Here is a 27,158-nt window from a genome sequence, read left to right as displayed (position 1 = left end):
TCCACATTGCAGAGGGAGGTGGTACCAGCGGGGTGACGTTGGAGTAATGAGTCCAGGTGGCTGTTGAGGAGAAGCAGGGGTTCTTCAAGACGGTCTTCTGCTTTTGTCCTGGACGTCAGGTAAACCAGCCCTGACAGGTGAGTTGAGGAAGCCTTATTAGGATGGACAGTCTTGACTCTTCTTGCTCCTTGATTAGTTTCTGTTGTCAGGGGCAGAGCTGGGATTTTGGAAGCCCCGTTGGCCGACTATTTTCTAGAGCCCAGTGGATCAGCTTATACACTGAGAGGTTGAATCCAAACCAACGTTTGTTTGAATAAGCTTCTCTCCTTTCTCCCTCCTTCCTTTCCATGTCTTAGCCAATAGCTCTTTCTCTGTGGTCTCTGACATCTTGCTTTGGACAAGACAGATTGATGAAGGAGGTAGTTTGTATTATGTTCCCAATATTATTTTAAGTACAAATATGAGTGATAGCTTGCACGTGAAAGACGAGTGTCTGTTTTCTTTCACTGCAATGAATTTTGCTGTAATAGCATGTGCTCACCGCAGCCCCTCCTCATGATATATAATGATTATCCTAAAAATCACTGTACAGTGGTGTGGATTTGTGCTAATGCAAAACCAAATTAGTAGATATATTCAAGTAATTACCTCTTTTCGGGTGACCCAAATTCACCCCATGTAGACATTCTGAGTACAACCCCTTTCCTCAAGACTATACTGTCATCCAGATGTGTTTAAAGGTAGGTTTAGGGACTGAGCCAGTTAACTCAAGAGGCAGAAAGAAGCAGGTGGACCCAGGACTTGGCGCAGCGAGAACTCCTTAAAAACAAACTAAGAGCAGCAGAGACATTGATGGCGGAAGGTTCCTGTCTTGACAGATTTTGGAAAACCACTTTTAAATGTCAGAAGTGGAAATATCTCATGAGGATTTCTCGATGGAGACTAATGTCATTAACATGAAGATAACATCTGTTTGTGTTTTTTCAGCACATTTTATCTCTGGCCAAGGAAAATAAGAAGGCACCTGGCACTGTGCAATGAAGCTCAGGTGAGGAAAGTCGTGAGCTATTTTGCAAATGCATTGAATGTAATGGGCAATCCGGAGACACCTGTGAATTCAGCCTCACAGAGAACAGGCATTCAATGTCACATGTTCCAGTTACGGTTGGTTGTAGATGTCTACATTGATATTCTGGGTTCAGTATGTCCATGACAAAATAGGAGATATCTTGGCAACTCATACAAATGTAAAGTGTGGATTGCCGACATAGTAGTAGTATTTTAAGATGCTGTACATAATTCACTAGCGTTGCATGGTAACAGGTGGTGGTACATTTGTGATGGCAGCGTAACATAGAGACTGGTCCAATCACTCTGCCGCGCACCGGAAACTGATGGAACACTACGTGCTTACTACACTTCAATGACGAAAATAAAATAAATGAAATATTGTAAAAGTAGGCTGTGAGAAAAGCAATTCAACCCACATTGGGTAGATGAGAACACGCCTCTCATTATCCTGATTTGGCAACGGGAAAAGTCCTGGCCGTCTAGGTCCCGCCTTGGAGAAGTTCACAGTCTTGGGGGAATATGTTTGGGTAAAAGCAAAGAGTTGCGTATCATGTGACCAGCATTGTTTCCAAGCATTTACGGAGGGTTTTGGGAGCAGGTGAGGGTCAGCGGCCATTTCTCTCCTCCCTCCCAGAGGAAATATTTGAGGTGAGTTTTGATAAAGACAAGAGGGAGATGTCACTGATACTTCCAATATTCATTACCTGGTAATTGAGTAAGGATCCAGTGGGAAGGGAATTACATATTTCTTTGAGACAATGGGACTTTGGTTGGGACTGAACAGCATCCTGAAGGGGGCTCGACTGGTTTTCAGATTCCAGGCTGTTCCTTTTCCACAATTCACTTCTTCACCAACGTTCTCCCTTCTCCTCTACCCTTGGGTTGCTTTTTCTTTGTTTGTTTGCTGTTTGTTGCTGCTGTTGATTCTTGCTCCAACCAAATGTCCCTTTGGCAAAGCTCTATGCCTGCCCACATTGGAATTCTGTCCGGCGTGAAGGAAAGTCAACAGGCTCCTTCTCCCAAGGGTGTGACCTCAGGAGTATTATTGTCTCTGGCCTAAGAAATGCTTTGTCCCTGAGTAAACAATTTCAGACTTCACCTTGTGGAAAAGCATTTACTGTATGGGAGCGGGAAACCCAGGAGAGGCTCCCTTTGAGTGTCATGGGCCCCATTCGACAGCGGCAGTCAATGCTTGGTAAGAGAAATTCGAGAGGCTCGCCTGTTCCTCGGGGTGAAGTGCCTGGTCTCCCATGAGCCCTGCTGCTTTCATGGGAAGGGGACAACTGCAATGGGACGTGGCTCCCAAAATCATCACATAAAATCCATGATTGCCTTTCAGGAGTCTCTTCATCGCTCTGTCTTGGATGTGTGTACTTTTAAACCCATGCCAGTCCCAAGAGGAACATGATGATAAGCCTAATGTAGTCCTGATCGTGGTTGATGACCTTGGGATTGGGGACCTGGGCTGCTTTGGCAATGACACAATCAGGTATGGCTTCGAGCTGAGTCACACTATTTCATCTGTTGTCTGGGCTCGGAAGGTTGATAAAGTTTTATGACTCCATCACATGCAAAACCAAACTTATGGGTTGGAATGTGTCTTCAAAAGAAGCAAACAATGTTAAAATCAGGGCTGTTTGGATCTGAATCTTAGTTCTGCACGTATTGGTTGTGAAATCTCAAGCAATTTACTTAACGTCTGTGTGCCTTGCTTATCTTTCTTGTTGGTTGAGCGCACAGCTGGGTAGTATACAGGGGTGAGTTCATATGTGCTAAGCATTTAGAGTAGATATGTGGTACGTAGTGAGTCTTCTGTGATATGTAATATTATGATGAGTGATGATTTTTTAAAAGATTTATTTATTTTAGAGAGGGAGAGAGAGAGAGAATAGAGGAGGGACAGAGAGAGAGAGAGAATCTCAAGCAGACTCCCCGCTGAGCACAGAGCCCAACTTGGGGCTCGATCCCATGACCCTGAGATCATGACCTGAGCCAAAACCAAGAGACATCTGCTCAACCGACTGAGCCACGCAGATGCCCCTGATGAGTGATGATTTTTTATGCATACTTTTATTTGGTGGAACTGGTCGTTTTATGCTTCCTAATTTTGGAAATCTTTTAAGGTGATATTCTTCTATTTTAAGAATGGGCACTCCAAAAGAAAAAAAAAATATGTGAAACAGAGTCAGAGCTCTGTAGTAGGCGACAAAAACCGTTAGCGTGGGTCATGCCAACACCGTGGCTTAGGAGCTCATCTCAGCAAGACTTACGAATCCTATACTTTAACAATTCCATTTTGTTCTGTCATCTTTCTCATGAAGAAAGCTAGGTCTCGTTACATTTTATTTGCATCCAGCCAAGTGAGTCTTCGTTGAAGTCTGTCCGATGGTCTCCAACCTCCAGGTGTCTTTACAGGGAATGACAAGGCAGGGGTTGCAACCTTTGTCTAGAGCGGGACATCTGTCTCTGGAATATGTGCATCAAACTTGCCCTTGTGTGTATAAGTAGGTAGGCGTAACTAAGGTCTGTAAGTCATTAGCCTTAATTAATCAGCCCACAGACGCGTAATTTTTTATATATACTTTAGAAAGCAGTGCCATATACTCAAGACACCATATTGCAGAAGCAAATTATATCAACTCTGCAATGGACAGCCAGGGCCTAAAGCGTCAACTGTGTTTTTTCCATGATGTGGGGAGAAAAAGGAAATAGGGCACTGTGTGCAGTTACTTTTTCTCCTGTTCTGGGCTTAGGAAATCATCGTAAACAGGTGTTAGTTTCTGCCTCTGAGTCTCCCCTCCTCCTCTCTGCAATTCCCTTTCTGTCTCTTTTTCCAGGACACCTAACATTGACCACCTAGCCAGGGAAGGCGTGAAGCTAAATCACCACATCTCTGCGGCCTCCATGTGCACCCCCAGCCGGGCTGCCTTCCTCACGGGAAGATACCCCATCCGATCAGGTGTGTAGACGGATAAGCCTCTGTTACGCTCTGCGGACACATTAGAGTCAAGGAAATGAAAATGTAGCTAGTCCATTTTGAAAAGTTTGCCCCAAAAAAGTGCAAACACACACACACGCACGCACGCACGTCCTTGAATATGCAGCTGTGGATGTCTGCGTGGAAACCATTGTTCTCCTAGTTGACCCAAGCCCGCCCTGCATGGCTATGTCTATTCACCTCGTGCTGACTGTTTATCCTGAGTGTCCCGTGATCAGGGGTAGGCAGGACTTTCCATCCCAGGGCAAGAAGGAGACGCTCTTTTGGGAGGAACTAAGAAGATGCATCGGCACTAATTGGGGGTGTCATGAGATGCACCTGCCAGAGTGTCTCAATGTTTATCACACATTTTCGCCATTGTGTGAATGTAACACCTTTTCTTTATTCATCCCTCAGTTGACCAACCATTGGACTGTTTCCGGCTTTAGGCTCTTAGAAATAGTTCAGCTGTGTACCTGCCCGTACACGTTTTTGACTCAACACGTATTTTCAATTCTTTTGGATGCATACCAAGGGGTGGAATGGTTGGGCCATATGGTTATATTTTCAAAGGTGGTCAGACTGGCCGTGGTTTAGGGGCACAGATTCTGTAGTTTAAGAGGAAGCAGAGCATACATTTCATAGGTCAGGATTTGTGTCCAGTTCTTAGTCAAGCTTGAGAAGCCCCTCGCCCAGCTCCTTGTGTGTGTCCCATAACATTTTGAATCCTGTGAGGTTGATGATATCTTGCTTAACTGTTGCTAAGGTGAATAGGTCCAATAAATGATAAATTATTCTTTTTTTTCGTATGGTAAACTTATAGGTGATTTGACTTTTTTTTTTTTTTCCTGTGCTGCTCACTTTATGTAAAACGAGCTTCTGTAACATTTAGAAGGAGATAGTTTCTAGTAGAGGGCATGGTGACCAAATCTAACCTGGAAGACTTTTCTCTTGCCTCCTTGTCTATGGTGTTTAAACAATGGGCTCTCCCTCTCTGAAAGTCTCGACCTGCATTGCCTCCTTTGTTTTTATCTGGAATTTCTCCTTCTTTTCACTCACTTTATCCTGTCTTATTCAATTTTCTCTCCACTCCCGGATATTGCTTCAAGGTTGGGCCGCCATTTTGGTAGGAAGCCAGGATAGGTCAGTTTAGGGAGTTCTTCATTTTGGATTGCTCCAACATTTTCATACCCAGAAACCTTCGGTCACTTGCAGTGGAACTGGGGAAAGTCCCTCTGTTTTTGCTCCTCTCCAGGGAACACCTGTTGGCTATTCTGGGGTTCTTCGGTGACTGGATCCTTCAGAAACTGGTTTGCTTTCTTCTGCTTCTTTTCTCTAAAATGTAGGTCTTGGGCTTATGGTTGACATGTCCCCATCTATCTGTCACCTAGTTTTGTCAGTGATGTCCACAGTGAACAGTTTTCTTTTCTTATTGCTCTATTTCTGGGAAGGAACGGAGAGGTTCAAAAACCGTGTGTCCACTCTTCAAGGAAATGAACACTGGGGCAATGTCAGTGTTTTTGACAGACATTTGGCTTATCTATCTTTTGTGCAAATACAACTAAAATCTATTGTCAGAAAAAAAAGAATCCATTGTAGAAACAGTAGGGTTTGAAGTTTTCACAAGATTTCATTTTTTGGCCCTTTTTCTAATACAATGATTCCCCCGCCAAGTGTAGCCCACGTTAGATGTTCAGTTGCCAGTGTGCATTGAAATGATACCCCATGTCATTGTAAACATGCTGGAGGCTATTATTTGTAGACTGTTATTTGAATGGTGTGTTTGTGCATGTCTGGTAGTGTTGTGTGTGTGCATGCAAGCGTGGAAAGGGGTTTATAGTGGGGACCAGTGTGAGTTCTGTCTGGGAAACACAATCTTCCTCCCCCACATGATGATTTTCTCTTCCTCGCTTGTTATGTCTTCCAGCTCCATAACTCACTTCCTCTTCAGCTGATGGGCATCTACTCATTGTGTGTGTGTGTTCTGTTGTCTCTGGTTTTGTTTTTCCATCCCACTCAGGAATGGTATCTGACACAGATAACCGTGTCATTATCACACTTGGAGCCCCTGCTGGACTCCCTCATAATGAGACGACGTTTGCAGCCTTACTGAAGAAGCAAGGGTATAGCACGGCAGTGATAGGTAAGAAGTGGCCCAAGGCGTGACTTATTTACTATAAAGAAATAATGTGTTGTTCTTTTCTTTTTTTAAGATGTATTTACTTATTTGAGAGAGCGCGAGTGGGAGGGGCAGAGGGAAAGGGAAGGGTGATCTAAAGCAGACTCTGTGCTGAGTGCGGAGCCCGACGCGGGGCTCCATCCCAGCACCCTGAGATCACGACCTGAGTGGAAACCAAGAGTCTGATGCTTAACTGAGTGTGCCATCCAGGTGCCCCTGTGTTCTCTACTTGACATGATTTTCTTGGAAATCTTTTATTTCAAAATAAGCATGCGTCTTGGCTATGGCAGGGAAGACCCTCCTTATGATGTAGGCTTCTGATGGATCTGCTATTTCATTGGCTACCTCTGACCTTTCTCTTTACTTTTCAACATTAATCTGCTTAATATATTATACGGTCTTTCTCAAGTAGACGCGTCCCCCCGTGTCCTCCAGAATTCTCTTTCATTGTTGTGTTTTGCTCAGCTGGGACCCTCTATCATAATGACCCTCCCCGTCTAACACACACACACACACACACACACACACACACACCCTTCTGAAACGGCACCTGTTTATCCTTTTCAGACATAATTCAGGCACGACAGAAGACCTCTTCCCACCTGACCTCCAGGCCTTTCCAGATGGCCACCCCACGTGTTTCTGTATTACCCTGTTTCTTCATCTTTGCAAAGACCCCACTATACTATGATAGTCTTATTATACTCTTCTCTGCAGACTCTGAAATCCTTCATCTCATTCACCACGTATGATTTAAGAAATGTGATGACCCTCTCAAGAACACACAAATAGCTTTATGCATCATGAACTTCTTATGGAGTGTCCACTTTGACTCCATATAAACCTCTACACCCTATATCCATCACCCAAATTGAAAGAAAATGTATCTTAAAAAATGTCTTTTGAAAAATGTCGATACCCTGTATCTGCCACGTAAATCAAGATAAGGAGCATTTCAGTTCCTTAGAAAATTTCCATTGGCCCCTTCCAGTCTGTCCCCCTGGGTTAGCTCCTTCTTTCACCACTCCCACAGCTCGAGAGAGTCAATGCAGAGGAGAAAACTGTGCTGCTCCCTTTGGCAATGATTAAGTCCCCATGTAGTCTCCCGATTGCATTGCAGTGGGCTGGTAATGATCTCAAGTCCTAGTTAATCTCATTGCACATTGTGGACAGAATCATTGATAACTTACAGGCAGAAGGGATGTCTGACAATAACCATCTCCCTAATTTCAAAAATAAGGAAATTGCTTCTTCCCAAGGCTGAGAGACATAGGAGATGTTTTAATGCAAATGTTGCACAATAACATCAAATCTGTCAGCCTCTGTGCTTGTATATTTTCTCAATATAGGTTCTCTGGCCCTCCTCATTATTTCATTAAAATGGAACCATGGATATTGTATGGATGTCTTTTTTCTCACTGCCAAAGATGATAGATGTCAACCAAGGATGACCCATTGGAAGCTAAACCTACTGTCTCCATTTGAGAGCCTGGGTTTCAACTGGCATGAAGATAACATGCCATGTTAAATCAATTTTTGTAACCAATTTGACATTGATGAGAGAAGACAACCTTAGTGGAGGTGCGGGACAGAAAACCCTGGGCCATAGCCTTGCCTCTCATCTGCACTCACTCAGGTGCTCAGAGATGTGAATACGTGCATCCTTCATGTAGCCCCAGCTCCACGCAGGGAACCATTAATGTTTTGGTGGACACACATGACCATACTCTGTTAGACTCCACATGCCAACAGGATGCCCGTGGGTCTTCTTGTTACAGTTCAAGGCGTGCCAAGTTTGATCAAATAAAGTTCAGTGAGCTTTAGTGGGAGACCTAGGATTTCCATCCAGCGAGCTATCCAACCATCCATCATCAATCGTCCATCCTCCGTCATTCATCCATATCTATCTTCTATCTATCTATCTATCATCTATCTATCTATCTATCTATCTATCTATCTATCTATCTATCATCTATCTATCCATCATCTATCTATCCATCCATCCATCCATCCATCCATCCATCAGTTCATCCATCAGTCCATCCATCCATCCATCCATCCATCCATCCATCCATCCATCCATCATGTCTATCTATCTATCTATCTATCTATCTATCTATCATCTATCTATCATCTATTTTCTATCTATCTATCATCTATCTATATCTATCTATCTATCTGTTATCTATATACCCACCTATCCACCTACCCACACATCCACCCACTCATCTATCTATTCATCTATCCATCTGTCCACCTGTGCATATGATATACATCCCCCGTCTATCTTCCATCATTTCTATCATCCATCTATCTCTCTATCTAACTATCTATCATCTATCCATCTATCAACCTATCTACCTACGTACCTATCTATGCACCCTCCCTCTTGTCCATCCACCTCATATCATATATATCTCATTATTTAATATCAATTATCTACGTACCTAGTCACCTATCTATCCACCACCTATAATCTCCCCTGTCTCTGCCATGTATTTATCTTTGTTGCTATGATTCATTTCTTTCTGTGAATGAGAAACTGCCCAGTTCACATCCTTGCTTCAAACTCACAACTGTATTTTCCTCCCTTTATTTTTCATCATATCTGGTCACTCACAACCAGATCTTAACATAAATGTCTGTGAACTAAGGAAGAGCAAAAGATGAATCGGGTGCTGAACTCAGATTTTTAGGCAAAAGAAAAGTATTTGCTGCTCCATTTTTTGCACGAGTCGTTTGTTTTGAATGAAGAGTGCTCACATGGTCTACGTGGTGGGCGTGCGTACTACGCTTTATTTGTCTGTTTGTAATTTCAGGCAAATGGCATCAAGGCTTACACTGCCAGTCCCGACATGACCATTGCCATCATCCGTCTCAATATGGATTTGATTACTTCTATGGCATGCCATTCACTCTGATAGACCCCTGCTGGCCAGATCCCTCTCGTGACACAGAATTAGCCATCGGGAGCAAAGTCTGGTTTTGCGTGCAGCTGGTCGCCATTGCTGTGCTCACTCTCACCTTGGCGAAACTGTGTCACTTGATCTCTCTTCCCTGGTCCCTCATTCTCTTTATGATCCTTTTTATTTTTCTACTGGGCTACTTTTGGTTCTCCAGTTATACGTCTGCTCTGTACTGGGACTGCCTCCTCATGCGAGAGCATGACATCACCGAGCAGCCCATGAAGGCAGAGCGAGCTGGTTCCATCATGGTGAAGGAAGCGATTTCATTTATGGAAAGGTAAAAGTAATTTACAAAAAAAAAAAAAAATCCACGTATCTGAATGGATTTAAGACGGAGTATTTTAAAGACAGGAGTCTTCTAAACATAACACAATGAGCGTTTTATAAAAATAAGAGGTGATGATTTGAACAATATTGAATTAAGAAAGGGAATATTACTAGCTAGGGCTTGAGACTACCATACTGTATTTTTGGAGGCAAGCTGGATTCTTCACGCAGTACCTAGGGAGGGCTATCTCATTTGACTTCTTGTGATTAAAATCACAATTTCTCCATTGGCCTTGAAATTCATATTTGGTCAGACCAAGCAGGTAGACTCACACTAGACTCAAAATTACAAATCTGGCTTGTTAATTTAGAATTCGTTTATATGCATACTGTCTGCATATGAATGCACAATGGGAAACATATTTGCCAGGAAACTAGATAGTAGAAGAAGTTGGCTACTACACTGTTTTCCTATTAGGAAAGAAATCTCCTTGAGAGATTAAAATCAGAGGGCTTATCATTGAGCATGAGCTATGTAAGGGACATTATTCAGCTGAGATCAGTGGTGATCGTTATGAAGCCCAATGCATCCAGAGCACAATCGCTGGAAACTTTCCAAGGGAGCCACATTTATAGGTCTCCAGTTTGTCGCATTTTTTTTTTTAAGACTATGAACACATTTTTGATTCACCATTCCAACATTGCCTGAGGCTGTATCTTTACTGATCACCATCCTGGGGTCCAGACTTCAAGGATAAGATCATATTTAGTGATGACAGCGTATGTACAAGCCCATAATAAGAAATAAGCTAATGGGCACAAATCCAGGTGTTATCAGTCCAAACTGTAGGGACTTTCCAAGAAGTCAGGGAAGCCGTACTGGAGAAGGTATGTTAACTGAATGTTCAAAGGTGAACAAGAACAACATGAAGAAGTGGCCAGGCATTACTACATGAAGCTCAAGCACAAGGAAGATAGGTCCTCAGCTAACGAGGACAGCACACAGTGCAAATGCCACTCTGAAAAATTTCTGCTCTGATGAGATTTCAAAATGTAAAGAGTGGAAAAAAAATGAATTAAAAAAAAAAGTTGCACCATGGTGAGCTGGGTTGGTTGGTGTCCTTCCAAAATCCATGTCCACCTGTAATCTCAGAATGTGATCTTATTTTGGAGTAGGGTATTTGGAAGTGTAATTCATGAGGATGAGATCATCCTGGGGTAGGGACCAGTAAGTTGGTGTGTTCAACTGGCATGTAGAGTCGTTTGGTGGTATAAAGGATCTTGGGCAACCTGTAGATAGCTTTGTCCTTACCTTATAGCCAAGGTGGGCACAATACAAATTTAGACTCTTAGAGAGATTAAACCATCTTTGCATTGTAGATGCCACAGAATGGCTGGTTTCTCTTAGGGCAAGCTCCTCATTTCCTGGAGACTTCCATATGTGCAGAGGGACAGATGCTTTGAGAGGTGACTTCCATCACACTGAAAGCTCAAGATGAGCGATCCTGTTCCATTCAGTGAGCCAGTTCAAGTCTGAAGACACCTGCACACATTGTTGCTTCCTGTTTACATTAGTACATCAAGAACAAATGCTGGGGTGTGAAAATGTGCTTCCATCACCAAAACCTGTGTTGAGTTTCAGAAGGTCTATATGATCCACAGTGGCACCATGTGGAAAGGGAACAGGGACTCTGATGATTCAGAAGCTACTCCATTGATTAGTGATGTGGCCACGAGCATGTGCCTTGGGTTCGTGGATGCTAGAAATTGCTTTTACCTGAATTCTAAGTGTGTGCGTTTCCTGTGGCTGCTGGAACAGATGTGTTTACTATTTTATGGCGCTAGAGGTCAGGAATCTGAATCTCATCTTACGGGGGGAGGGGCGCTAAAATCGAGGCATTGGCAGGACTGGCTCATTCTGGAGGTTTTAGGGCAGAGTCTGTTTCTAGTCCTATCCACACTATTTTTTGTCTGATTTTGATCGTATTGGGGTTCCTCTTACAAGGACCCTTGTGATTGCATTGGATACACAGACAGATAATCCAGGATTATCTCTCCATCTCAACATGCTGAATTTAATCCCATCTGCAGATATCCTTTTGTGACATAAAGCAACATCTGTATAATTTCAATCCTCAGTAGTACATGCAAACCATCTTTTTCTTTTAAGGATGCCAGGTCTTAGATTCTGGCCTCACCCTACCCCAGGATGACCTCCTCTCCACTAATTACATCTCCAAAGACCCCATTCTCAAATGAGATAACATTCTGAGCCCCCAGATAAGCACCAATTTTGGAGGGATGCCATTCAAACCAGCTCACCATAAGCCAACTTTTTTTCATTTTTCCCCCTCATTCTTTATACCGTCGTATGTCATCAGAGAAGAAATTTCCCAAAGAATGGCATTTGTGTTGTGAGCTGCCCTGGTTACCTGGTGACCTACCTTCCCCGTGGGTTGTCAGGGCTTGAAGTGAGTCAACCTCATTTCCTGTGTCTTCCCAGGAGACCTGAAGGTGTGTGGACAGCTTGCCAAGATGTTTCTGTCCATGCTTGCTTCGGGGTTGTGAAAGAATTGGCGTTTCTAAGAAACCACTCCCGAGCCACCATCCCTTGGGTCTGTCAGGTGTGACTCTGGCCTGAGACATTATCAGCCATGGGACAAGTGTGCCAAGCAGAGCTGGATGGGCTTGTGAGCTCCATTGTGCCAGGCAGGGCCACTCAGGAATCAAGCCATCCCACACACGTCCTGGGGAGCAAGTCCAGATGCTGGAGGTGCTGGCATCCACCCCAGCATCTCCAAGGCACTGGTATCCACCCCTTGCTCTCTCCAAGGGGCTGCCTCACACATGCATTCCCTCTCCTGGGGCACATAGAAGATGAATGGACACTGGGTTTTTGTGACAAAAAAATGATGTGGTTCGCCTTCCCAGACTTTGCAAACACATAAGCAGAGTGATTGATGTCTCCCCAGGCACCGTGAAGGACCTTTCCTCCTTGTTTTCTCCTTTCTGCATGTACACGTGCCTCTCCCCACAACAACTGAGTTCATCGGCACCAGCAAGCACGGCTTATATGGGGACAACGTGCAGGAGATGGACTCCATGGTGGGTAAGTGGCAGGACCTATGGAGCCTGGAACTTCGTGCTTTGATAGTTCAGGGCACCCAGACACGCCCCCCGCCCCCGGACAACCCCAACGATGTAGGAGGTGGAAGCCTGCGACAAAGTCGGCACAAAACCACGCTCAATGCTTCCCCTATCCCTGTGAGTCCCCGAGTTTCCATGCTATGTATATTAGTTACCAAATCGGACTCAAGTTTTCTGAGAAGGAAGACAGAAAAGCACATGACGCTGGTCTCATGTGTTGGCGGGACAGAAGCTTTGGGTTATAATCATCTCCAAATGTAGGATGTTGGCATGGAATAGATTTTAGTAAGCAGAGAGAGGCTTTAGAAATCAAGCCTGAGCAGGGCACCTGGCTGGCTCAGTAGGTTGAACACCTGACTCCTGGTTTTGGCTCAGGTCATGATCTCCAGGTCCTGGGATTGAGCCCTGCCTTGGGCTATGTGCTCAATGCAAAGGCTGCTTCCCCCTGCTCTTTCTCTAATAAATAAATAAATAAACAAATAAATAAATAAATAAATAAAATCTTTACTAAAAAAAAAAAGAATTCAAGCCTGACCAAAGGAAAGTCAATAAGGTATTGTCAATTCGCAGTCTCAGACATAGAAAACATTTTACAATATTTTTTAAATTTTTTAAAAAGATTTTATTTATTTGAGAAGGGGAGAGAGAGAGAGAGCAAGAGCAGGGGGAGGGAGAAGCAGACTCCTTTCTGAGCAGAGAGCCCGGGATTCTAGGACCCCGGGATCATGACCTGAGCTGAAGGCAGACACTTCACTGACGGAGCCACCCAGGCGCCACTAAAAATTATTTTAAATATAAATACTAAATAATGAAACATAGGCACATATGTCTATACTTAGGAAGGCATATGTGTATGTGTCTGGGTGTGTGGTGTGTGTAGAGGATGCGATCACTAAAAACAGGCAAAGAACAAAACAATTCTATCTGCTTTAAAATTTTAAATCAAGGCAAGGTTTTCAAACTATCTAAGCTAATAAAATGACAGTGTAGCCTTAGGGCACCTCTCGGTACGGTTTGATCTCCATGGGACTTTTTCCGTGGTACTCAGTAATGACACAGCTATCCATGGCTGTGCTGAATATTTGAGGACAAGCCAGGGTATTTGAAAGCCACATTTTGGAAGCGTGTGCCTGAGGTTCACAGACTGTTGGTACCCACGGGCGGTGTATGTTTTCTGTCCAGTTGGAACTGACCTTTCAGGACAAATAATCATCTGTTTTGATATGCAATTTCAGAAATACTGAGAAGTTAATTTTTCTCCAAAATATCCACCTTGGAAGCTAAAACAAAACCCCAGGTCTCAGGAATTGCTGCTCTCTTTGTTAGAAAGTTTTCCTGGTTCCTGGTTGGGGTATCATACTAACGCATTTGTTAAAGTGCCCTTTAACAGTTAAACGGTGGGAGCTATTGACTGAATGAACCCTTAGATGCACGAGGAGGGCACTGCTGCAAGTGTGTTCTGGATGGAACCCCATAAACATTCTAGGAGATGGGGACCATACTCAGCATTGTTACTCCCCTTGGCAGATGAGGGAACAAGGGCATGAGATATTGGGGCCTTGCTCAAGATTACAGGACAGGCCTCGGGGAGCCAGGATCAGAACCTGTTCACTCCTATTTGCTAGTTCAGCTGCTCCTGGTGTAGGGCCAAATATTATGGACGGAGATGAGGAAACATGGCTCCGTTCTTCTGAACCATCCCGTAACTCCCACAGGCTGTCATTTCACAGGTGTTGGGAAAACTCTAGAAACTCCCTCCCCCCACCCTCCCCTTGGCTTCCTCCTTCCTCAAACCCAGGTAGAGGCTTCCAATGCAAATGGCATCCCCTACCCAACGCAGGGGAAATCCTCTGGTGCCTAATTAGTCATGCATCTGAAATGAGTCTCAGAGAATTCTAGAAGCTCAGAGCAGGTTCCTCCAGATCGGGAGGAGAGAGTGTCCAATGTGAGGCAGACGGATGATGAACCATGGGAGTAGGAGGAGAGGCCTCGCTGGACCTGTTTGCACCAAAGTGATGATGGCTGGGATTGGATTCTGGGCTGGCTGTGTAAGGGCTGCAGGTGTGCTTGGAAGCAGGTGCGCTCGGCTGCTCCCCTGGGCTGGGCGACAGGAGCTCAGGAGAGGGGCAAACTGTCTGAGGAAGTTACGTGCACACGCAAATACCAAGACACATGTATGAAACGCATATTTAAAATGTAAGTAGATATGATAAATATGTTACATCTATTTCCAGCATCACTGAAATCTCTAGGGTTTCCAACATAGACAGTTATATTCTTTACAGGTATCAAGTAATTTTGAGAGAGATTTAAAAAATAATTAGTGGCCGTGGAGATGATTAGCACCTGTCTAGCATCAGCTGAAGCGTGTGTTTGTGTGTATATTTATAGCATACAGTATCTATAATGTAATATATACTATTTGTATGTATATTTGTATTATACAATATCCATAACATAATATTTGTATGTATATTTGTATTGTACAGTATCCATAATATATAAAATTTGTATATATTTGTATTATATAGCATCTATAAGATAATATATATTTGTATATATATTTGTATCATACAGTATCTATGATATATATTATAATAAACACAATATATAATACATAGTAAATATATACTATATATAACACATAATAAATGTATAATATATAATATAATACATAATGTTAATTTATATATTATGAATAATAGAAATGCAATGACTATAAATATATAGTATCTACAAATGTTTATATAATCTATTTCAGTTGATATTAGAAATATATATATTATATTATAATATAAATTTATTTTTACCTAAAGGTGTTAAGCATTTCCATTATTTTTTCAGTTACCTTAAACATGATGTTGGCCAATGCTTTTAATTGGCTCTATTCTCAATGTTTTGAGAGATTTTAAAAAAAATATTAATTAGGGGGGTTCCTGGGTGGCTCAGTCAATTTGGTGTCTGACTCTTGGTTTTGGCTCAGGTCATGATCTCAGAGGTTGAGCCCTGCATCCAGCTCTGTGCTCAGCTTGGAGTCTGCTTGAGATTTTCTCTGCCTCTCCCTCTCCCTCTGCCCCTTCCCCCACTCTAGTGCATGGACGCACACTCTGTCATAAATAAATGAAAAAACCTTTTAAAAAATTAATTAAGTAGTAACCATGAAAATACATACTTGCCAGCATCAACTTAAATATGTTCTTCACACATATAATATATAATATAAAATATAATAACACACTATAACATATACATATATCATTAGTAATAGTATATCATGTTTTTTTTTTGTTTGTTTGTTTGTTTTTGTATTCCAATGAAAGTTTATTTACAAATATGGGCTTTGAGCTGAATTCAACCTGGGGGCCATAGTTTACCAACTCCTGTAGTATTTAATTTTTTTAAAAAAAGATTGTATTTATTTATTGGAGAGAGAGAGAGAGCGAGAGAGCAAGCATGAGTGGGGGGGAGGGGCAGAGGAGAAGGAGAGGGAAAGAGAGAAGCAGACTCCCCACTGAACAGGGAGCCTGATAAGGGGCTCAATCCCAGGACCCTGGGACAGTGACCTGAGCTGAAGGCAGACACTTAACTGACTGAGCCACCCAGATGTCCCAATTTTTTTTAAGGAGGCTCCATGCCTAGCATGGAACCCAGTGTGGGGCTCAAACTCATGACCCTGAGATGGAGACCTGAGCTGAGATCAAGAGTCGGAGGCTTAACAGACTGAGCAACCCAGGCTTCCCAGTAGTAGTTAATTTTTATTCTATAGCTCTGGTCTAGTACTGATCATAAAGAGATGGTGGCCATATCATGTTCTATATAATATAACATGTACATATATCATTAGCATATGATATTATTGATAGCACGTTATGTTAATATATACTATAGCAATAATATAAAAATCATACAGGCATTGAGATAACAACATTTCTCTGTTAGAAATGTGTGCCAAAAGTAATACTTTTTCTTTAAGTTAAAAATAGCCGATTTCAAGATACGGTAGGAGATAAGGTATCATTCATAACAGCGTCCATATCAACAATCAATATATAGAAATACGTTTGAAAAGTAAGTGATCGCATTGAATACAACTGACTCATAAGAGAAGACATCAGTAAATGGAAATATACCGGATTCTTGATGGGAACGGTGACTCAGAAAATATTAGTGATTCAAAAATTAATATCGAGGCTTAATGTGATTTTAATGGAAGTCTTCATTACTCTCCCCTGGGGAGTGTTCCTCACCAGGATGATGGTGAGGTACACAGCGGGGAACAAAGTGATAAGAAATGAAATTGCTCAAGGACATCAGAGGGGAGGCCAGTTAAGAGAGAGAATCAGGATACACTTTCGTGGTTGCAAAGAAAGAGCTATCAAAAATAGAACTTAAGGGGGGCCTGGGTGGCTTAATCAGTTAGGCATCTGCCTTCAGCTCTGGTCATGATCCCAGAGTCCTGGGATCGAGCCCCATGTCAGGCTCTCTGCTCAGTGGGGAGCCTTCTTCTCCTTCTGCCTGCCCCTCCCCCTGTTCGTGCCCTCTCTCTAGCTGGCAAATAAATAAATAAAATCTAATAAAAAAATAGAACTTAAAACACCAAACTACATGCAGAAGGTTTGACTCTCAGATCAGGGAAGCAGAAGTAGGTGGCCATAGAGATAGTCCAGTGAGGAGCAGAACACAGGGAGGAGGAAGTTAACTCAGAGTTGCAGGGATGGAATATGTTGGGCAAAGTTGTTGTTGAGGTTTGCATTGTGTCCCCCAAAAGAAAGGTCCACGTCCTAACTCCCGGAATCTGTGAATGTGACAGTATTTGGAAATAGTTATGGTGAGGTCATTAGGGTGGGTCCTAATGCCATGGGACAGGTGTGCTTGCAAGAAGACAAAAAGCATGAACACAGACACACGCAGAGGACCCACATGCCATGTGAAGGCCCAGACGTATACACGGACAGTGAGACCACGTGAGCGCAGAGCTCCTAAAATACATGAAAGTCACGACAGAGGCAGAGACCCCGAGGCTTCACAAAATACCAGAAGTGTGCATCGTAAACAGCTCACCTGATGCTCCTTGCAACCAGAGGACCTATTACCAACAATGCAACCTGCTTTCATTCCTTAATAAAGGAGTCGGTATCAATCAAGAACAGAAACAATGAAGCCCCCAAAGAAAAATTAGCAAAAGATCAATATAACTTATAAGTTAAAAGTATAAATGTTGGTGTCCACATAATAAGACAGTAAAAAATAAATGATTACTAGGCAATAATCATGTAACAGTGAATGCTAGTGAAATAGTAAAGAATGAATCCGTTTTCACTCCTAATTTAACATAATCATCTGCCCAACACGAGATGCTGATGAGGAATTCAGAAAACGTGGCTATTCTTGAGCTCACACAACACCCACCGGGAGCAGGAGCATTATGGATGAGAAACAGTTTTGCAGTGAAATGGGCCACGAGTCGTACTAGCGTTACAGTCCAAAGCTCATGATGACGTTCATAACACATGTCCCCCCCCACCTTTTTTTTCTATTTCAGGCAAGATTCTCGATGCCATCGATGACTTTGGTCTGAAGAATCACACGCTTGTCTACTTTACATCAGACCACGGGGGGCATTTGGAGGCACGGGTGGGCCATTCCCAGCGTGGTGGGTGGAACGGAATATACAAAGGTGAGGAGTGGGGATCGGGAGTAGGGTCTGGTTGTGAATGAGCTCTCCCGTGCTCACGATAATGGGAACTCATGAAGTGAGCAGATGAACATCTGAAAAAGAGAGCAAGTGCGTTTTATTTGACTCTGGGTAGAAGAAAGTGGAGTGTCATAACGGACGACACATTATGGGGGAGGCTAGCCCCCCAGGGCTGGCGTTCTGCTGCAGGCACATCTAGAAACCTGCCCCCGTGGCCACCCCATGAGATGATAAAGTGTTAACATAACCACACGCCTTTGAATCGAATATCTACCTAGTCACCCATTCCATGTACAAGACCATTGATAGAAGATTCAGTGTGGTAGGCGGAGTACAGAGAACAAAGCAGAGGCTCCTTGGGGATTAAGGAAGCTTGGTGTTCTCTTGTGAGGATATGGCTTAGCACACAAAGTAGCAAGCCTGTGTCTGGTTTTATACTTAAATGCACGGATACCAGCCCCATGTCCTGGAGTGACAGTTAACGCATGAAAACATGTTCCGTTAGCCACCACATTGGCCTGGTCCGTAACATACGGCCTGATGTGGTAAGAAAATCATCTGGAAAATGTTCAGTGCATGCTATCCTATCTATTGAAAGAGATTTCGGAGTTTTTTTCCAGGGGAAAATATAATATTCATGATTTGCCACTGAATGCAAAACAACTCAGCCTATTTTTGCATAAATAATGATAATACAGACTCAGTAGGAAATAATAATTTTTGCATGAATGGGATAGTCTCTGCCTCAGTCTGGCCACAGGGCATGGATGTCTGCTCTTTTAGGGGTTGCACAAGTAAAGGGCATGCTTAGGAAAGCAAATAAATCCCATAAGGGAAAGTGTTCTTATTAAAACTCTATTTTTACCTAGGAGGACATCTTTTTAAAAATCTCCATTTCTCCGTGTGCTGCGATGGAAACTCTACTTTGAGTAATTTAATGAACTAATAAAACTCCATGAAGACCATAGGGTGACCATTCCTCCTGGTTTACTCAAGCGACTCCTGGACTATGCCTGTTGTCCTGGGGTCATTGTTGCCTTCCGGGTCCATGCTCTATAATGCCCTGGTTTGGGGTAATAAATTAGCATATAGCCATACTATTCTATTCAGTTTGTTTCCAGGGTGCTGGACTGAGCAGTGAACAAAACCAAAGAATCCGTGCCTTCATGGAACTTACATTTTAGTGGAGGGAGGCGCACCAGGAAAAAGAGAATAAGTGAATTCCATGATATGTTAGAGGATAGTGAAAATCTCAAAAAAAAAAAAAAAAAAAAAGAGCAGAAAAACTTCTCGGGGTGGAGGGACTGTCATTTTAAAGGACGTCTGCCAGCAGGGATGGCCAAGAAAGTACCTTGAGCAAAGGTGTGAAGGCAGCCGGGAACGAAGCAAGTGTATTTGTGGACCAACAGTGCTGTAGGTAAATTAGCCTGTACAAATACCCCATATCAAATGTGATTAGTTACTCAGTTGAAAACCTATCAGCAGCCCAGGGAAAAGTAAACCCACGGACATGTACTGCTGACCCCATCAGGACCAGGTACGGGGTGGGCTCTGAGCACATTGTACTGATGTTCATTTACATTTTTACTCAGTCTTGGTACCATGACAACTTTAACTGGCACTCCATTGCCTCGCCTCGTAGGTGGGAAAGGCATGGCCGGCTGGGAAGGTGGAATCCGCGTTCCAGGACTTGTCCGCTGGCCGGGAAGATTGCCAGCTGGGAAAGTGATCGAGGAACCTACAAGTCTAATGGACGTGTTCCCCACACTAGCAGCCGTGTCGGGAAGCACGGTCCCTCAGGACAGGTGATGTCATACGCTCTGTTCACACCATCTTTGTTCTCAGAGCATTTGGGACAAAGGCAACAAAATCTATCTTAGTGGGTTGGATGTTGTCCCCGATACCTAGGGAACTTTAGTTTCGTCTATGGCTATGCCTACTGAGTGTTACTGGTGTAATGGACATCAGTCTTAGATGACTATGGCACATTCCAGACACTGGATGGCTTTCACCGGGGAGGAAAAGACCGATTCTAACGTCTCCTTCTTCATGCGAGGGACCTCATCTCTTTCTGAATCAAAATGCAATGGATCCCAACGTAAATTAGAAACAGCAGCAAAGAAAGACCTCCTCATTGTTTGTTTGTTTTACCTTCTTTTTACCGAGTCATAGGATTTATTGAGAATTTATATAAAATAATAACAGAACACAATTCCCCTCTACTAAGAAGTGCATTTATCAATTTCAGCTAAGTGACCCATTTAAAAAATAGTAATATCAGTGGAAATGTAGTTTCTTTTTTTTTTAACTGAGCCAACTGTAGTCATAAAAATGACTTTCCACTCTACCAGTGGGGTTTACTGACTTTGGGACATCGTCATACAGTGTATATATTGGACTCACAAAATGTTATACAGAATTACAATCCCAAGAAATATTGTCCTCTGAGCTCTGATTAGGATTTTCCTTCATAGAATTGATTTGGTTTTAGTTTTTCAGAATTAGCTCTAAAAATGTGCTGTCTTTATTCCATGGGCTTTTTTACTCTTCAATGGAAAACTGAGGCGAAGGACTCCATGAGATTCTAAAAGCAAACTGGGTTCTTATGCTTCAAGTTGCATTGGACGTCTTTGTGTAGACATCAGTGCTTTATTTCTTTGGGGTAAATGCCCAAGAGTGGGAAATCTGGGTCATAATAGGTGCCGATATACCGTTGATATATCTTTATGAGAAACTTGTCGGATTGACTTTCAAAATGGCTGCCCCATTTGGCGTTCCCACCAGCAACGCGTAAGATTTCCAGTTGCTCCACATCTTTGGTCACACTTGGTATGGTCATTCTTTTCCATTTTAACCATTATAATAACTGTGTACTCGAATCTCATGGTGGTGTTAATTTGTTGCCCTCATGATGAATAATGTGGAACACCTCTCCGTGTTCTTATTGGCCATTCACGTCTCTTCTTTGTGAATTATCTATTCAAATCATCTGTCCATTTTTTTTTAATTGGGCATTTTGTTTTCTTATTGTTGAATTGTAAGAGTTCTTTATATATCGTGAACACAAATTCCTTATCAGATCTGTGTTTTGTCAATTTTATCTTCCGTCTGTGGCTCGCCTTCATTCTCTTCCATTATTATTTGAAAAGCAGATGTTTTCAGTTTTGATAAGGGTCATTTTACCTTTTTTTCTTTTATACATTATGATTTTTGTAATATAGCTAAAGAGTATTTTTCTATTCGAAGGTCACAAAGATTTTCCTCTATGATTTCTTCTGGTGGTTTCTTTAGTTTCAGGTTTTACATTTAGGTTTATGGTCCATATTGGGCTAATTTTTTATATAGTGTCAGTATGGGTTAAGATTTATTTTTCTTGCATTTAGATATTCAGTTATTCTACTGCCATTTAAGGAAAGCCTGTTCTTCCTCAAATGGATGACCTTGGACATTTTTTGAAGATCAATTGACTGATATATGCATTGTTCTGTTCCTTGGACTCTCTCCTGTTTCACTGATTTGTATGCCCACCCTTATGACCACACGACACTGGCTTGATTACTCCTGCTTTATAGTAAATTTTGGGATTATTTAGTTGAATCCTGGAACTACTTCCTTCTTTTCCAAAATTATTTAAGCTATTCCAGATCGTTCTCCTATGTCAATTTTAGAATACATTTCTCACTTCCTACAAAAAAGCCTTCTGGGATTTTGGTAGAGATTACATTGAAACCATAGATCGGCTTGTTGAAAATCAAGGTCTTAACACTTTTGAATCTTCCAATCTATCAATATTGTTTATCTCTCCTCTCAGTTCTGTTATCAGATGTTTTGTGGCTTCAGTACACAAAATTTTAATATTAGAAAAAGGTATCCCTCGCTATTTCATGTTTTATGATGCTGTAGTAAATATTTTTAAAAATGTAACTCCTGGTTGTTCATTGCTAAGATACAGAAATAAAATTCTGTACTCGTGACCTTACCAAGCTTAATTACTTCCACTAGCTTTTTAAGGAATTATCAACACAAGCAATCATTATATCTGAGAATAAAGACAATTTTGTTTATTTTACCATCACTTTTAGGATTATGTGACACTTATTATTGTATGTTTTCTTTTAAGGTAGGTTTTATTTTTTTAACATAAGGGAGCAGACCCATTTTCTAATATAAGTTAAAAAGCATCAGATCTTTTAGAGTTTTTTTTTTTTAAGATTTTATTTATTTATTTATTTAGAGCGAGCATGCACACGCAAGTAGGGGGAGAGGGGCAGAGGGAGAGAGACAATCTCAAGCAGACTCCTTGCTGAGCACAGAGCCTGACGTACAGCTGGATCTCACAACGCTGAGATCATGACCTGAGCTGAAATCAAGAGCTGGACACTTAAAGCATTGAGCCACCCAGGTGCCCCTTAGACGTTCTATAAGATCCCATTTCAGGGTAACAAAGCCATTGCTGATGAAATTTTGATTTGTAAAGTCATCCAGAGCACTGAGCTTTTGAGAGCTCCTGTGGCCAGAGCACCAAGTGCCCTTTAGATGGACACGCATTGACGCATTCCTCTGTCTTGTCATTTCACTGCAAAAGCTTAGATTTTTTTTCCTGTCTTTCCCGTGAGATTGTAATGTCCCTGACAGTGTGCGTGGATTTCTAGAACAGTCAGCACACTGTTCTCTGGGCCCAGAAGATGTCATGGAGAGCATGGACCGTCCCTCCAACAGCCAGCTGGTCAACCTCCCTTTCCTGATGTCATTTGTGTGTGTCTGCAGGGTGATTGACGGCCGGAACCTCATGCCCTTGCTTCAGGGTGAAGTGCAGCGCTCGGAGCACGAGTTCCTGTTCCACTACTGTGGCGCGTTCCTCCATGCTGTGCGCTGGCACCCCAAGGACAGTGAGTACACCGGCTCCTGCTCCCTGCGGGTGCCAAGGTCACAATCACTCAAGTCCATGCTCAACTCTTTGTTCCTTTCTCCCTCCCCTCACCCCCAGACCAGTCCTTTTATTCTGGGGTGACCACTGAAAATACCTTCTTGGAAAAGTTTCCAAGAACCACTCTCTTTAGAAAGACAGAGGGATGTCTTGAAGAAATACACCTTTTGAGATGCAGAATGAATGGGTGCTTCCAAGCGTACATAAAGTTATACTAGGGGATTCTGATTTCTTAGTATTGTTCCAAGGATTGAATGATCTTTAGCATTAACCTGTGGGGAAAGAGAAAGAGCAGGACAAACGCGTGAGAAGGTAGGAGAACACGAGGTCTTCTTCTGAGCACAAGGTCAGTTGGAGCAGGGGTTGGGTGTCTCTGACGTGTCTTTTCTGGTCCAGGCGAGGCAGTGTGGAAGGTTCATTACGTGACACCCGTGTTCCAGCCGCCGGGAGCTCATGCCTGCTATGAGACCATCTTTTGCCCATGTTCAGGGAACCTGGTCACCTACCATGACCCTCCCCTGCTCTTCGACATCACCAGGGACCCCTCCGAGTCCACACCTCTGACGCGGGACACGGAGCCCTCGTTTGATGTCGTGATCCAAACGGTGGCCAATGCAGTAAAGGAACACAAGAGAAGCATCATCCCCGTCCAGCAGCAGTTGTCCACATTGAATTATGACAACCTGTGGCTGAAACCTTGCTGTGGTGTGTTCCCGTTCTGTCTGTGTGACACGGAGGGGGGGACCTCAGCTGCGGGGGCATAAGGAGAAGCAACGATTGAGATTGGGCAGCCCACATCAGCTGACGTAGGCACCTGCAGAGTTTCAAGGGGGGAACTGGAGCGCCAGTGGGTTCGACTACCACTCCGGTTTAGTCAATGCCCATTGGTTGTGACACTGTCTGTTAACTTCTTTTCTGCTCTTGGTGATAGCTGTGTATCTAAACGTGTCTTTTGAAAACAAGCATTCACACCATTTGGCCAAATCGGCTCTGCTGCTGTCCAGAGCAAACTGTCCCTGTAATGTCCTGTGTGCATCTAACTCGTTGATTGGGAAAGGGAAAATGTCAACCATTAAAGCATAATGATTGAAGTCACGATTGAATTTGAATGGAATCGTTGAAATGATGGCAGTCTGGATAATTGAACAGTTGACAAACGATAATGGATGAAATCATAGTGCATTGAAAGGAAGTCGTCTAAAGTAGCCGTAACGTCAACCGAAAGGATTTATTTTCATCCACAGAAACTGAGTTGAGAGTAGGACATCAAAAACTCGGGAGGGATCCCCGTGTGGATTTTCCCCTGAGAATGGGCCAGAGCTTTGATGGAGTCTCTCTTTTCCTCCTTCCTGCACCGCCATGGTGTGGGTATGTCTCCTGCGTGAGTTTGCTAGGGCTGCTCTCACAGATCCCCACAAGTGTGGTGGCTCCAAACCCAGAGATCTGTTCTCTCTCAGTGCTGGAAGCCGGAAATCCAAAATCAAAGCATCGGCAGGGCCGCGCTCCTCCTGAAACTCTGGGTAGAATCCTTCACTGTTTGGATCTGTCCCAGCTCCTGGTGGTGACCAGCAACCCTTGGTGTCCCTTGGCTTGTAGATACACCACTCCAGTCCCTGTGTCCATCTTCTTGGGACCCTCATCCCTTTCTGTGAGGCCTCCCCCATGTTTCCCTCTCTTTAAAAGGACACTTGTCATTGGGTTAGTAGGAGGCCATCCTAATAACTGCAAAGATCCTGTTTCCAAATAAGGAAACATTCACAGGCAACAGGATTTAGGACATCAACATATGCTTTTGGGGGGAGACCATCCAATCCATGACACTCCTACATAACCAATAAACTATCTGTAATTGTTCTGTAACTTGCTCAGCAGAACACTGTGGCTTGTGCTGTTGGACTAATGTCGGACCCCTGGCCATCCTACCACCAAGTTCCCATGCATAGCTCTCTAACACAAATAACTGTATTAATATCGAATATTGAACAAGGGTTTTGTTTTTCTAAGTGATCCCAGGGACCCATCTTGGACCTTATTCATCCATAAGAGGATTATTTATGAAAAGGCTGATTCATGTCTCCACCGCTCATTTTCCTGTTTCCAACACATCCCTGTTTTATGATACATCTTACGTTGAGTTTCATTTTTTTTTTTTAAAGATTTTATTTATTTATGTGACAGAGAGACAGCCAGCGAGAGAGGGAACACAAGCAGGTGAGTGAGAGAGGAAGAAGCAGGCTCCCAGCGGAGGAGCCCGATGTGGGACTCGATCCCGGAACGCCGGGATCACGCCCTGAGCTGAAGGCAGATGCTTTAACGACTGCGCTACCCAGGCGCCCTCATTTTGAATTTTGGATGTCACAGAAGACAATCTGAGAATTTTAGCCTGAGGGAGATCTTCTGAGACTTTCACCAAATCCCCTTATTTTATGGGTGAAGGAGAGTGTGCAATGATGAAGGGGGTTGACCAAGAAAGGCCACATTGGAGCGTGAGGAGGATGACCTGCTTTAGATCGCAGGTTGGTGACCCCTGGATTCAGTAGTCGTTTTATATCCCAGCTGTGTCCCTTCCATGTTCCCAAGTCACACGTTGCCCTGAAGGCTGTAGGAGAAAGCAAGCCATGTGCAGCCAAGGACACGCTTTCCACCTTGCACCATACTGTCTGTAGAGCAATTGTGCCTCTCACCAGTCAGGTGTCTTTGGGTCACTGCTTGGTTCAGTGGTTCCATCGGCAAAATGCCAGTAACAACTGGTCCTCTGTCATAGCACCGTTGTGAAGATTCATGGAGATGATTCCTATAAAAGACTTAGCACCCGGCCCCATACAGAGCACTAGATAAATATTTGCTTTTCCATGAGTTGTTTTGAAGATACTTTAAAATTTTTGAGTTAAAGTATGAGGTATGTCTGCGATGCCTGGGTGGCTCAGGTGGTTAAGCATCTGCCTTCGGCTCAGGTCATGATCCCAGGGTCCTGGGATCGAGTCCTGCATCGGGCTCCTTGCTCAGTGGGGAGCCTGCTTCTCCCTCTCCCTCTGCGGCTCCCCCTCCCTGCTCCTGTGTGCACTCTCTCTCTCTCTCAAATAAATAAATAAAATCTTGAGAGTGTAAAGTAAGTCGTAGATCAAAATGGCTGTGGGTAACCATTGTCCCAAAATGAAGGTATAAGTCATAAAATTCTCTCTACAGGGGCACCTGAGTGGCTCAGTCAGTTGAACGTCGGACTCTTCATTTCGGCTCAGGTCATGATCTCGGGTCTTGAGATCAAGCCCCAGGTCAGGCTCCATGCGCAGCAGGGAGTCTGCTAAAGATTCTCTCTCTCTGTCTGCACCTCCCCCTGCTCATGCTCTCTCCTTCCCTCTCTTAAATAAATAAATCCTTAAAAAAATAAGATAAAACAAAATTCTCTCTAGATCTATAGTGACTTAAACGTGTCTTTTTTCTCAGTTGCTATTGTGATGGCTATACCTTCTTTTCAATACTGCTGTGAACCTAAAATGCTCTAAAAAATATTTCATATACGAAAAATTTCTTTCCTTTCCGCCATCCTTCATAGCTAATAATCTAAGCTTTATTGAGCGTTAGATGCTTTCAATCCTTCAATTAATTTAACCACTAGAGGGCACACGAATATAGCTGCGTGCGTCCCTGACGCAAAATCCCTAAGAAACAACTTTCCACATGTATCCATTTCTTTCTCTTTCTTTCTTTCCTTCTTTCTTTCTTTCTTTCTTTCTTTCTTTCTTTCTTTCTTTCTTTCTTTTTCTTCTTCTTCTTCTTCTTCTTCTTCTTCTTCTTCTTTCTTTCTTTCTTTCTTCTTTCTTTCTTTTTTTTTTTTATAAAGGTAGCATACATTTAAACTCCATTCCTGAAAAAGGATTTTGCAAGGGACGGACACCCTTTTCAATGTATCCGCTCCAACTGGATCAAGA

At 43.0% G+C, this 27,158-nt stretch overlaps 1 protein-coding gene across 1 annotated transcript; it reads left to right on the top strand.

The window, feature by feature from the left end:
- LOC130544362 (arylsulfatase F-like) lies at positions 1-24,276 on the top strand. The gene is made up of 11 exons (XM_057315747.1): positions 1-137; positions 988-1,048; positions 2,411-2,560; positions 3,909-4,030; positions 6,069-6,191; positions 9,047-9,470; positions 12,433-12,569; positions 18,150-18,284; positions 19,945-20,107; positions 23,070-23,191; positions 23,626-24,276. The coding sequence occupies exons 2-11, from the start codon at positions 1,038-1,040 to the stop codon at positions 23,991-23,993; spliced, it is 1,755 nt and encodes a 584-aa protein (XP_057171730.1). The 5' UTR covers positions 1-137; positions 988-1,037; the 3' UTR covers positions 23,994-24,276.
- The last annotated feature ends 2,882 nt before the right edge of the window (positions 24,277-27,158 follow it).

This window comes from Ursus arctos, chromosome Y (assembly GCF_023065955.2).
Source record: "Ursus arctos isolate Adak ecotype North America chromosome Y, UrsArc2.0, whole genome shotgun sequence".
Classification (NCBI taxonomy): Eukaryota; Metazoa; Chordata; class Mammalia; order Carnivora; family Ursidae; genus Ursus; species Ursus arctos.
Note: the sequence above shows the minus strand (reverse complement) of the source record. Positions and strands in the feature narration are given on the sequence as shown.

Bases quoted from the DNA above. Each gene is read 5' to 3' on its own strand.
- LOC130544362 (XM_057315747.1), top strand. The intron at 6,192-9,046 runs GTAAGAAGTGGC...TTGTAATTTCAG, and splicing joins GTATAGCACGGCAGTGATAG to GCAAATGGCATCAAGGCTTA. The intron at 20,108-23,069 runs GTGATGTCATAC...GTGTGTCTGCAG, and splicing joins AGCACGGTCCCTCAGGACAG to GGTGATTGACGGCCGGAACC.